This window comes from Rhinichthys klamathensis, unplaced genomic scaffold (genome assembly GCF_029890125.1).
Source record: "Rhinichthys klamathensis goyatoka isolate OS25496 unplaced genomic scaffold, OSU_Roscu_1.1 h1tg000039l_1, whole genome shotgun sequence".
Taxonomy (NCBI): domain Eukaryota; kingdom Metazoa; phylum Chordata; class Actinopteri; order Cypriniformes; family Leuciscidae; genus Rhinichthys; species Rhinichthys klamathensis.
The window spans coordinates 529,647-543,481 of record NW_026606586.1 but is presented as its reverse complement, the minus strand read 5'-3'; the positions used below and the strand labels follow the sequence as shown (position 1 = coordinate 543,481).

The following is a 13,835-nucleotide window of genomic DNA, read 5'->3' as shown; positions in this document are numbered from 1 at the left end:
TCAAAAAACAAACGCTTTCTGATGTGACTGTTCCAACTTAACTAGGTCCCTAAGGAACTGTGGACACCATACGCAGTGCTGGTTTGGGGGGAAGAAAGTTAGCGTCGCGCAATGAACGAGAAGGTCTCTCTGACTCCATTCAGGTAAACGCACTGCGCCTCGCCCCCTTTCTACCTGTCGTCCTCCCCGATAGCGTTTGCGCCTGACCGTGTATCCGCTGTATTTCTCCTCACCACCACCCCACCCCTCTTGTAGATTCCTCACCTCTCGTCACCATTGCTGTAGCCAATGGGTTTCTCTAAACACCAGTGTTATACTACTATCTGTCACTGGCAAAAGGGGTGGCGGCGGGGGTGACTATTTGCTGCTTCGGTGGTTAGTGTGTCGGTAATGGCTTGGTGCTTGGTGCTCTAATAATTGATCTGTTGGTTTAGCTTCGGAGAGAATGTGGATAAAAGTGGTCGAATGAATGAAATTATTAGTCAGTGCATTAAAGGCTGCTTTAAATGAGTGTGGCTTAAGTAAGGTTGGCTGATAAAGGTGTGTGACAAAGGTGAATGCTTGCGAGTCATTAAAGGCTTGGCAGATGTGGACCTTGCTCAAGAGTTCCTCCAATATCGTCGACCTCACCTGGCCCTCTTCCATGTGCCTTTTAGTTTGTTTATTTGATTTAACCCCTGCCCCCCCCAGGCTTCCTCGAGTCGTCTCGCCGTTGACGCCCAGCTCGCCGCCGCCCTCGCCGTATCCCCAGTGCTAATTGTTACGTTTGTTCAGTGTTAACCACTGCTTGAACGCATCCCCGAAAGCTCTGTGACTAGACACGAGGCACTGGCCAAGATTTTATTCGCAAGACTCTCATTTGAACTCAGTGACACTGGCGAGCCTTATCTTGGAGGGCAGTGCTTGACTTTGATAAATTGCTGAGTCAAAACCCAGCAAGTCATTCTTACAATAAACCTCTGCTTTTGCCTCCTAGATTGACAGTAGTCAAAGTCATCCCAAATAGTTAGGGTTTACCCCAAAAAATGTTTTGTCAGATTAAAAAACATGTTAATCTGAAAGCTATATTGTGTTACCTGTTTAAATGGGAGTCTGATATGATGTTTGTGTTTAAAATAGCTGAATGTACGATAATTAGGTGGCACAGATTTAGATTACTATCCTGGTAGGCGAATGTCCTATAAAACAAGTGGCTTTAGAATAGATGGGGGGAAAAACCACTGCTGAACCTGAGTTGCCGGAGGGCTACTTACAGGACCTTTCCTCCAGAGGGAGCATTATAGTTAAGTTTGGTTCATCTCACTAGAAGGTGCTGTTGTTCTTGATTTTACAGCCACATGAGGTGATGATTCTTCTTTCCTATACCAAACCATGCCAAGACATGTAGCATCTTCACATCCATTGTCGCACACATCTGCATTGTTTTGTGTGTCTACGGAAGTAAGTCCATAGTGGCTATTTACCTTTGGGAGGACTAGATTACCTCAATAAGGACTAGATTACCTCAATTTTAGATCTTATTCTGGAGGATGAGGAACTGTCCATTACCTGAAATAAGATATATCTGTTATTCATAGTCAGAGTAACCATGATACTCCCTATGTCAGTGGTATGAAGATATTTGACATGCAGATATTTGTGGTTGACAGATTTCTGTGATGTCTGTGGCATTCGTTAATGATGACAGATGTCTGTGGCAGATATATACCAATCGGTGTTTGAGAAGAACCTTCCATTCAGGATCTCAGCTCTGTAATATCAAAAGAATCCCTCACCTTCTCCAACATACTCTTCCAGCTTAAGTCTCTTTGACTCTAGACTCGTGGTATACGCTCCACAATTTCCACGGATAACAGAATGCTCTCTCCGTCTACTTTCTCCCCAGATATCGTCACCCTTCTTGCACAAACTGGACGATAACAATAACACAACTTCTAGCGGTTGTGTCCCATTTATTTTTAGAAAGAGCTCCGCTCCAGTATTTTCCTTTTTTTTTCCCATTTTTTTCCTTTTTATTTTTAGGGATCTTTTTTTAATCCCTTTATAAGGACACCCCTACTGAGTGTAAAGGATACTCATTTTTATAACATGTATGAAACGAGAATTATTTCTATTGCAGGTGATAGGATATGAGCTGGTCGTACTTCTAATGAATATGTGCATGACTTGTTAATGTGTGTATATTGCAAAAACCTTGCGACTGGTAAAGTGTACTCTCCTACACCAGCTTCTGCATGAACACTGATTGGCATCGCATGCTTACTGCAATAAACTAGTACTATGACAGCATATGTTATGTTGTGCTTATTTACTTGTCATTATTGTAAATAATTATTTAATTTTCTTGTTTAGGAAGTACATGATTGCTTGCAAAACAATCTCTTAATGTTATTTTCTGAAGTAGTTTTTCCATAAGAATTTTTTTCCTTTGAATTGGTCTTCTAACGTATTACAGACTTGTTTGATATGAATGAGATAGAAGTACAACTGTGTATAGTAATTATATAGCAAAGGTACAGACATTACTTTTTATTACAGCGGAAACGATCTGAACAGGCCTGGGAACTGTCTGAGCACTTTTTTTCAATGCATAATAGTTAGCTGGATGCGTTTAAACTGGCCCCAGAACTGTTATTTGGATAATTATAAAGACTAAAGCCAAGGACAACAGGTGCTCTTAGCAAAGTGGAGGGCACCAGTAGGCGTGTGTGAGGTCTTTCCCTGCCCTTCACTAAAAGAGCCTCCAGTAATTGGTCCCAGTTCACAGTGTGTCCCGCCTCTCACACCTTTTAGGTTGCATAACCCGACACCCACTCGACTAGTTCTCTTATTTATTGGGGTGCAGTCACGTGTGTTACTTTTGACCAGGATAGGAGCACTGGGCAGCAGAAGTTCTGCTCGCACCTCCACAAAGGCACCTCAGACGAGTGGAGTCTGGCCTCTTCCTCCACGGTCATACAAGTACACACTGAACGGGGGTTTCTCTAACGCACGGACAGGATTGTTAGTTTACAACCTAAAGCTCAAGGGACATAACTTCTAATATAAGGGGTTAGAGGGATAAGAGTAAAAGATGGCGACTACTGTTGAGACACAGGTGCAGTATAACAACACCTACATGATGACTACGGAAGAGTACATGATTCAGGAGGACAGCTGGGACAGGGACCTTCTGCTGGACCCTGCCTGGGAGAAACAGCAGAGGAAGGTATGTTCATGGGGATGTCCTGAAAATCACTCAAACATGATCATGTCACATTGAGGGGGACCTTTTTTGTATTTAACATTTGTATAACTTTACCATGGTAACCGTAGATTCCACGAAAATACAAGTTATCGTTTATATAATGAAAATTAATAAATCACAAAATTCTAAAAGGATTTTACACCGTTTACATTGTATGATTTTATAGTAGCATAGTAGTTTTGGTGTAAATTAAGGCCATCATCTTTATTAGGCTCTACCTTATTATATTTCTTTAATTGTGGAAACCAGCTTTAGCTAAAATGCTGTCAAAACAGTAATTGTTAATAATATGGTCTCAAAATAATGAAGATGCTGAAAAGTTTACTAAATTGCCTTAAGGAAATCCTGTATTCATTTATTATGTTTTTATTTATTTTACCATAGTACGGATAGCTGTAGTGACTGGTTGGTAGCCTACTAAACTTACTGTACAACACTTACATACGATGTAAGAACATTTAACGTCGATTCGATCTGACAAGCGAGTTTACATGATGTACAGCTGTTGGTTTCATTCACAGTTTTCCTTCGTGTTGTCTTACCAAATCCCCGCCCTCCTCATTCAGCGTGTAGCTAATTTTATTCGGTCTTCGTGTATTATTCTATAAACCCGTGTTCATAATCGCAATAACGAACATAGACCCCGTCATTCGTTTAATTTTTAAAATGGTGTAAAATCGCCTCACAGAAAAGCGCGCGAAACTTTTAACGCATTCTGTGGAAACACTACTTTTTAAACCTACCTGTGCCTTAAACGATTAAATCGTCGCTCTTTAGTGTGACCCCGTCCTGTGTGTGTGAAGGTAGAGAAGTTGGGTAGATTAAGTTTTTTGAAGATCATCTGACTGACAGAAATGACAGGTGACGTTTAATAGCCGTCAGGGGAGCTCGTGCCACTGTCTGAGGTGACGTCAGCCAAGAACCACTGATTGATCTCTGCAAACCACAGATTTGTGGTGTCAGGCAAGGATACATTTGTTAAGACAGAAATAGACACTTTTAATTCACAATTTGCCTTATTTTCAGATGCTTACTTGTTCTTATAGTGGGAGATTTTTTATTTTTTAAATATGGTCACTACACTGGCGATGTGTATATTTTTTTTATAAGGCCATGGCCATTAACTGTCTTAACTATTTTATTGAAGAAATGTTTTTGCAAGAAAAGACCTTGATAATAATGTAGAAAAGCAATTGCATGTGCAGTACTCTCAATAAAGGTGTCTCACAAACACTTGTTGGCTAGACCTGACAAAGCTGAAAGACTTCAACAGATGGTGTGCGAGCAAGAGAAGTGCAAGGAGGGTTCATTTCAGTCTGTGAATAAACATGCCCTAAAAATACTCCTGAACCTTGCCGCCCCATCTCCCGTATTCCTCCTCCGCTCCCTCCATTCTTAAGGCCGTCTTTGCCTGTGCAGTTGCTCCCTCTGTATTCAACAGCTCTCAAAAACGGCACCATGTCAGTTGTCACTATTTTAATAGCGCACATTTTCAAGGTGCCCACGGTGGTGTAGCATAGCCATCACCTCAGACCTGAAGAAATCAATGGGCTACATGTGTCAATACTTGTTTTCTGTCCCTCAACTAACAAAATGTAATTTAAAGGTGTAGTTCAACAAAAAATTTAATTCTGTCATTATTTACTCACCCTCATGTCGTTCCAATCCCGTAAGACTTTCCTGCATCATCGGAACACAAATGAAGATCTTTTAGTTGAAATCCTGAGAGCTTTCTGTCCATCCGCTGACAGATACGCAACTGAAACTTTGACACCTCAAAAAGCCTGAAAAAAATGTTGTTCATCACATAAAGCGATAGTCTTTTCAGAAAGTTTGGACTGAACCGTTTAATTCACATGGATTGGTTTTACGATCTCTTTATGAACTTTTTGAAGCGTCAAAGTGGTAGTTGCGTAGCTGTCAATGGAGGGACAGAAATCTCTCAGATTTAATCAAAAAGATCTTAATTTGTGTCCGAAGATGAACGGAAGTCTTATGGGCTTTGAACGACAGGGTGAGTAAATTGTCACAATTTTCCATTTTGGATGAACTATCCCTTTAAGAGTCACTTTTTGCCATTCAGTCAAGATGTTTTATTTCTCTTGTGGAGATAAGAACATGCCCACTAGCGCCCCCTGGATTATGTGAATTTTTTTTGTGTCTTCATAGAAATAACCTATATAAATGTTTTTTTAAAAATGTAGCTGAATAAATGATGCAAGTCTGATTACAGTAAGGTTATAAAACTTTTAACTTGATGATATTGCAGTGAAGAAAAGCTTCAGATCAGATGGGTTTCAGACTTAATGCCTTTGCAGAGTGTCTTTAAAACATCCTCAGGCATGTAGGATCAGCATAAGGAGCTGATATCACAGCGTAAATATAGAAAGTGCATCATTTTGCAATGAAACGAATATGGGGGTCGCGTGGGGGTGGGGGTTCTGCACCTGTTCTAGCGCACATATCAGAAGCCCCAGTAATACAGCGATTGTCAACATGCTGTTTCATCTGATATCTGTCAAAAGGCAGCAGAAAATAGACAAATTGTTTCTAAGCGTCGTTCTGCTGATGACTAGTAAATTCTGTATTTAAATGCTCTCACAATCTGTCTTTAAATAGCATCACACTGCCCGGTATCCTAACGGCAGCTCTTAAGCATCCATCAGTGAAAGAAACCGAGAAAAGCGTCTTAGTGGTGCCATCTAGAGGGACATGCAGTTATGGGAAATCTCCCATAGCGTATTTGTAAAAGTAGAAGGTTTTTTTTTGTTTTTGTTTTTACAACATTTAAATTAAATCTAAGTTTTAAGACGACAGTTTGTTGTTGCTGGCTGTAGCTATTGCTAATGTGGCTAAACTATCAACTTCACAGTTATGTTTAGCCAGATTAGCATGTCCTTGCTAAATACATCTGGGATTTTATTTTATTAAGGATTGAAATATTGTCTTTTAGCTCTATTAAGCATAAGAAGGTGCATCTGATGTTGTTGCAACTTATAGAACTGGGTGTGTTTCTGTTTTTTTTATGCGTAGAACAGGATAATATGGTATATTTGTTTGCTAATGTTTTGTAGGTAAATGCTAAGCAATATTTGAGTGTTGTGGTGATCCCTTATTTTGTTTTTCATTTCTCCTAAGTCTCTTAAAAACGGGTTAAATTTGCAATGACTCTCATTGTATTTTCACAGCATTTCTGGTTTAATCTCGTTAGTAAAAATGACGATAGAGACGTTTTTAAAACTTCATTTCAATGCGAGTAGCCCTCAAAAAAAAAAGAATTTCTCTACAAAAGAAAAACAATATAAATGTTGTCAGTGACTGTATATTGTTATATAAACAAATCCATTTACACATTCTTCCTTATGTTCATTTAGAGGAAAATACAACTTAGGCTACTAAAAAGAAATTTCTGAGCAAATGTATCAAGATAATGAATTTGATTAAAAGGTTGGTTTGGTTGGGTTGGGTTGGGGGGGGGGGGAGTATATATATATACTCCGACCTTCAAATGATCTTTGACATGCATCAAGATGTAAACAATACCTACACATCCTCATTGCCCAAGTGAATTATAAATATCCTTCACAAAAGTCTGATCAAGAACCTTATTTGCAAACAAACTGTTGTATTCATGTGGGGAGTCACTGTCACTGCTGGTCAAATTTAAGTTGACGTGAGTTATCGGTGGTGTGAAGGCGCTTCTTTCTGCCAGTCATTTTTGAGGGCTGCTTCTACTTCTGTAGCTGAGTAGAGTTACAATGTTTCCGTTGCTTCTGATCTCATCGTCAGGGGTTAGATATCATAAGGACATGGCAGTCGTTCTCCATGCTCAAATTCATTGGCACATTTTGAGTTTCGTATCAGATTCAGACTATGGCGACATTTGCATAGAAAAAATATCATATTTCCCCATGGCTTAGGCTACTACTAATATTATTATTTACAACATGATATTTAACTTTTACCATATACTGTTAAACATAAATTGCTGCCTTAAATTTTTAAGTACAATCAATTTGGATGTTTAAGTCATTTCAACTGATTTGTATAACTTAGTATGTTGTCATAACTTATTGTTTATATAATTTTTTACAGTGTATGTTTTTGACTTTTTCCTAAATTGGAAATATTATTTTTGTTTTCTAAATTATTTCATGCCTTTTCTGAGAAAAGGTGCCATCTATTTTTAGAGAACGACTGACCCAAATATTTAAGAAGATCTTATATTCTCAGTATTGTGAGGTTTTGTGCAGTGGGAATGTTTTATGTGTGTGTTATGTAACAACCTCTCAAACATCTGGATTTATTTACAATGAAGAGGCAAACATAATGCATGCAATCATTGTTATTTCTGATATTAATCAGTTTGCATTTGCCATACACAATTATGTTTTTATTAATTTTTTAAGTTAGATTAATATGTATTTTAAATATATTTATGGCTGGGAAATAACAATCACACAAATAATTGTTTAACCCATGCTCTTAATTTGGTAACATGGTGTATTTCAAAGGGAAAACAATTTCATCATTTGTCGAAAAAGAAAACGATTCTGACTCTCATTTTTCAGTAAGTTTCAGGTCCTATTGTGTATTAGTGTCATTTATTATTTGTGTATTATTCTTCCTGAGAGAAAGTGTTTCGGAGAGCGAGGGAGAGATTGTGTGGTCAGATCAGATGGCAGTTCTATTCCAGAAGCGGTGGCCATGTAGGGCAGCAACTATAAACTACCAGAGGAGCACACTGGCCTCATGGCGGCTTTGTGTGTGTGTGTGTGTGTGTGTGTGTGTGTGTGTGCGCGCACGCAAGTGTTTGTAAATGTGTGTTTATAGGTTTATGCATATGCAGTTATATATAAACATTTGCTTTACTTACAAAAATGGTACTATATGTTTTCTTGGACACTTTCATGCGGTATCATGGTGGTGTGTGTTTAAAGTACCGTTGGAGAACAATGAAGAGTCAGTGTAAATCAGTCCCACAGTGTTCATCTTATACCATTACGTGCCATGCTCTCTCTACAGTGCTTTCTGTATGTGTGATGTGATGGGTGATATTTTAAGAATAAGCTGTAATGTGGTCTCTGGTGTCTACTAGGAGCTGTGTGTGTGTGTGTGTGTGTGTCCATCTGCTCAACTCATTACTGAGAGTTTTAGTGTGATGCTCCTTCAGTTGCCTGTAGGAGATATATTATATATTTTGATAGATAACAATATATGTACACAATATATCAAGGTACAGTACATATTACTAGATGGATGGATGGAAGGATGGGTGGATGCAAAGTTAGATGGATAGATAGATAGATGGATAGATAGATAGATAGATAGATAGATAGATAGATAGATAGATAGATAGATAGATAGATAGATAGATAGATAGATAGATAGATAGATAGATAGATAGATGGATGGAAAGTTAGTTGGATGGAAAGTTAGTTGGATGGATGGAAAGTTAGTTGGATGGATGGATGGATGGAAAGTTAGTTGGATGGATGGATGGATGGAAAGTTAGTTGGATGGATGGATGGATGGATGGATGGAAAGTTAGTTGGATGGATGGATGGAAAGTTAGTTGGATGGATGGATGGAAAGTTAGTTGGATGGATGGATGGAAAGTTAGTTGGATGGATGGATGGAAAGTTAGTTGGATGGATAGATGGATGGATGGAAAGTTGGATGGACAGATACATAGATAGATAGATGGATGGATAGATGGATGGATAGGGTTGATGGATGGATGGATGGATGGATGGATGGATGGATGGATGGATGGATGGATGGATTGATTTTTCATACATGATGTGCCGGTTCGGATTGTTTACAGTGATTGTTATAGACGTAATGCTTTGTGATGTTTGTTTCTGAGCTTCACCTGTGATGAGATTCTCTGATCTAATCACTCTGTTACAAGCAGTAAAACACAGTCAGATGCTGGAGATCAGGTCGCCATAGTAACTCACGGTATGTGAGAAAGATTCAGTCATGAATTTAGAACTTATGTTAAGGAAACTCTTTCACACACACACACAGTCTTTTCTCACGTCTCATCCAGCGGTCGTCAGTCACACTTCTGTGAACCAATTAATAAGTGCTGCCACAGTCGATACATGTGGAAATGTGAGATGTCGTGAGTGTGTGTGTGTGTGTGTGTGTGTTGGGTGGCTGCCGTGTCATTCCTTTCAGATGATTTCAGATTTTCCATTGCCATTAACATAATTCACCCAGAGTCCCAACAAGAACACACTGATAAGACATCAGGGACACTCAGTTTTTTGGCTTTGGTTTCTTTGTAAACAACATAAACATCATGCAGTGATCCTGAATACATGTAGAAACTCAGAAGAAAGACACAACTTTAATCTGGCTGTTGAAACATTAGTGGAGCAGCATTTAAAGCGGATGACAAAACTGCAGTGTGTGCTTCTATAGTTATCCTCATATCTATCTTTTTAGTTATCGTTCTAGTTGTGAATGGGCCCAATCTTAGCTCAGTGTTTTGCAGTGTCTCACACAAGATGTCTTTTGTTTGTTTGTTTGCTCTAATATAGGCCTATATGCATTGCACAGTTAGCTTAACAATGCTAATGGAAAACTCAAATGAAACTAGTTTGAAATCTGTGCAAAATGTGGAGGGAAAGGATTTAATGAAGTCTGCTAAGCGGATGATCGTGTTTTCAGTTTTATGTTAGCATAGTTAAAATATCAGCATTAGTTAAAACCTTTAGTCCCTGATGAACTTTTGATGGTCTTTTATTTATTGAATCTCTCAGATAATGATGCAAAATAAAAGGCATAGATCCGTGTGTGTGTGTGTGTGTGTGTGTGTGTGTGTGAAAGATTAGCAGGTCAGGTGAGTGAGGGAACCGTTTGTCTCCTGCGGCGTGATTTGCGATCTCGTCATTGTTTTCCCTCCTCGAACAATCACCTCCTCCGCCGAGAGAGAATGACCGGCAGCCGTTCACACAAACCACAAGCTATTAATACAGCGCGTGAGACTTTATTTACCCACAATTACCAGGAGCTTTTCCAGGTCGGTGTTCGTGCTTTAGTAAGGTGATAATTCCTTTACACTAGAGGCATTAGACCAGCATACCTGTGCGTGTGTGTACCTCTCTCTCTCTCTCTCTCTCTCTCTCTCTCTCTCTCTCTCTCTCTCTCTCTCTGTGTGTTTGTGTCTGTGTGAAATCGTGTTTTCAGTTTTATGTCACGTTAGCATTAGTTAAAACCTTGACAGACTTTTGATGGTCTTTTCTTTATTTAAAAATGTTAGAATGATGCAAGTGATGCTAGAGGCAGACATTGTGTGTCTGTGTGAGTGTGTGTTTGGCTTGACCTATCCACTACATTCATACAGACTTTGTGAATGTTGTTCTGTACAGTATTCACACTGACCACAATTTGGCACATGAGCGCATTATAAAGCTTTTTAAAGGAACAGTTTAATGAACAGGTCAACAACTGAGCTTATCAACGCGTTGTTACTGGGCAGATTACTGGAATACTTGATTTTGATTGGTCAATGAGATTAAAATATTCAAACTTTAGCCAGTTTTTAAGAAAAACACTGTTTAGCTCTTTCCTAACTTTTTTTTTTTTTTGATAATGACTGTCAGGCCTTTCATTATAACGATTACATTCTGATCATGATTTATGATTTTATATATATCGTATGCATTCAAATGTGCAGCAAAATCTGATGACTATCAAAAATGTACTCATTTTAAAATCCAGACACTGACTTCAAGTCATTCACTCTCAGTGTGACTTGGAGATTTGACGTGTTGATGCGATAGTTTTTCTTTAAACACAACCCAACTAAAATAGCAGTCCAGCTCTGAGCCGAGAGGTCAGCCATAATTTGGTTTGAAAGGTCACCTATTAAAGGGCTTCCCCAGCCGTCCCGGTAGGGTTTGGAGAAGACAGACATCTCCCCTCATGCTGATAGCGCATTACCTCACGTTTAAAGATCGACCCCCACACAAACACACACTCATGTCGCTGACAGGTGGACGCTGGGAAATGAACAGAGTGGAAGTGGCAGCTGCTCATCCAAGCGCTGGTATTTAAAGGCTCAGGGTTGCATTTATTGGCTGCTTATTAGCGCTTTTGTTTCATTTTTAGGCAACTTTTTTTGGACAATATGGCCGTTTGTGAGGCGTGTGCGCAGACAGTCAAACCAAAGATTATTCAGACACCAGATGTCATTTTTGATATTTATTTACTAGTGGGTGCAGGACACTATAGTTCATTTATACGTGAGCATAGCAAAATAAAGTAAACTGTGACATATTATATCCAATTACCAGTAAATAATACAAATTTGGTGCCAAAAATGATTCAGACACTTTGAGCTGACCTTGTTTTGCTGAAGTGTTTTTTCTTTAATTGCTAATGCGGGATTTTTACATCACAGACTGAACAACATGAAGCATTGCTTGGCAATCGGTTGAGCTAAACTGGTATTATCTAATTGTGTAGTTAAATTTAACATCTGACAGCTATCAAACATAATTCATCTGTGAGAGTCTAACAGAAGGACGGACAAAACCAGTGAAATACAGTATCAACTGATTTAATAACGGAGTTCTTGTCATTTTATTAGGCTACCATTTTCTAAACTATAGCGAATAAACTGTGATAATGTGAGACATGTTGAAGGTGTCAGAATACATTTTGGTTTGACTGTATATTTCGTATCCGATCTCTCTGGTGGGAGAACAGATCCCTTTGGAGTTGAATCTCCTGTTGTGTCTCCTACTTTGCTCCTCAGGAATCCGTGTCTCGGGTGTCCTGTCACATCCACATTTAGACATCGTCCCCCCTCGTCCATCAGCGCGTCCTTCCACCCTTTTTCCGACCTTTCCGTCTCTCCTATACGTCTCTAAAGCCCTGTTTACTCCTGGTATTAAGATGCGTTTTGGTCGATCGGATCACAAGTAGACGAGAGACACATTCCCGTTTACTCCTGGTGTTTTAATCCGTCTCTTCATCCACTTCTGTCCTGATTTCCTCGAGCGGAGGGTCTACGGGCGGGAAATGTGTGAGCTTTTCAGATCTTTCAATCTAATGCACAAAATAAGCTTGTTTGCACTGAACGACTGAAACACACACAGAGCATCAGCTTTAGTTCCTGCTCTGACAGACGAAGATCAGCCGAACGCTGCGAGTGTGTGTTAGAAATCAGGAATGGTGAGAGAACATTGTGTTTGATACGTTTTTCATCTTCAAACCGATCTTGTGTTCTCCAGAGTTTAAATCCCGTCTGTATAACCTCTTCTCGTGACGTTCATCATTAGTTCAGCAGACGGAGAGAAGACGGTCTTTTGAGGCTGTTCGAACACATTCGCTCACATGAGCGTTTACACTGCGAAAGCAATCCGGCCGAGTGTGTGTTCATCTTCCTCTGGAAGTGCTGAGAGTGGACGAGCTCGAAGCGCTTTAGACCCGTTTACAGCTGGATCTAGTGCCGTCCACTAGTGACCCGATCGACCAAACGCATCTGAATACCAGGAGTGAACCGGGCCTATCTGCGCTCCAGTTCGTCTCCTCTAAAGGTTCCCGAAACCTCTGGAGATCCTGTAATGACACATCGAGGAGTTGTTGGAAGAAAGGGTTCTTGATTAGAAGGATGTTTGCTGAATGTAAAATGCAAAAACAAGCCTTTGTTTTTGTGTTTCTCCTCATGAGCTCCTCTGATCTCGTCTCATCTTTCCTTTCTCTCTCTTCTTTCTCCACTTCCATCTCAACTCATCTCGTCTGTCTTTCGTTCTCCTTTCTGTTTCTTGTCTTTTTCAACTTTCATTACCTCTTCTTTTCTCATCGCATCTCATCTCTTCCTCTCTCGTTTCGTCTCAATTTCTCTTCTTCTCATTTGGTTTCATTTTCTTGGTCTTCAGTCTCTTCTCAACTTTCATTATCTGTCATCTTCTCTTCTGTTTTCATCTTCTCAGTGTCTCTTCTCTCTCAGCTTTCATTATCTAATTTCTCCTCATCTCTCATTCTCCTTTCTGTTCTGGTCTCATCCCTTGCTTTTCTTCTCATTTGGTTTCAATTCTCATTCTCTTTTCTCATTTTCCCTTCTGTTCTTCTCTCATTCAATCTCTTTTTTTCTCATTTGGTCTCATTTTTCATTCTTTTGTCTAATCTCTTCTCAACTTTCATGATCTTTTCTTCTTTTCATCATCTCGTCATCTTTTCTCTCTCATCATTCATTGTTTTTTTTCTCAAATTTGATTGTTTTCTTCTCAATTCTTCTCTTTTTTCCTCAACTGTCATTCTCTATCATCTTCTCTTCTGTATTCTCTATCTTTCTCCTCCTCTCATCGCTTCTTTCAATTCTCATTCTCTTGTCTCATCTCTTCTCCGTCACCTTTCATTATCCCATATCATCTCTTTTATCTCACCTTATTATCTCTTCTCTTTGCTCATTTTTACGGTTGAGCATCGTTTGAATTTTAACGATTCTGCTTATCGATTCTTAACTTCGATTCCAATAAGGTTTACACATTTAATTGTAGCTGAATATCATGAACAAAAATCAACAGGCTGAAGAACACTTACACCAGAAACGTTTGCCTGTGGTTTA

General features: G+C 39.3%; 1 protein-coding gene across 1 annotated transcript in view; it reads left to right on the top strand.

Annotated features, from left to right (window-relative positions):
- Nucleotides 1–2,835: 2,835 nt before the first annotated feature.
- actn3b (actinin alpha 3b) overlaps nucleotides 2,836–13,835 on the top strand; it is a 46,593-nt gene continuing 35,593 nt past the window's right edge. The window contains exon 1 of the mRNA XM_056246456.1: nucleotides 2,836–3,208. Within this exon, the coding sequence (XP_056102431.1) occupies nucleotides 3,074–3,208 (135 nt within the window). The 5' untranslated portion in view covers nucleotides 2,836–3,073. The remainder of the gene's footprint in view (nucleotides 3,209–13,835) is intronic.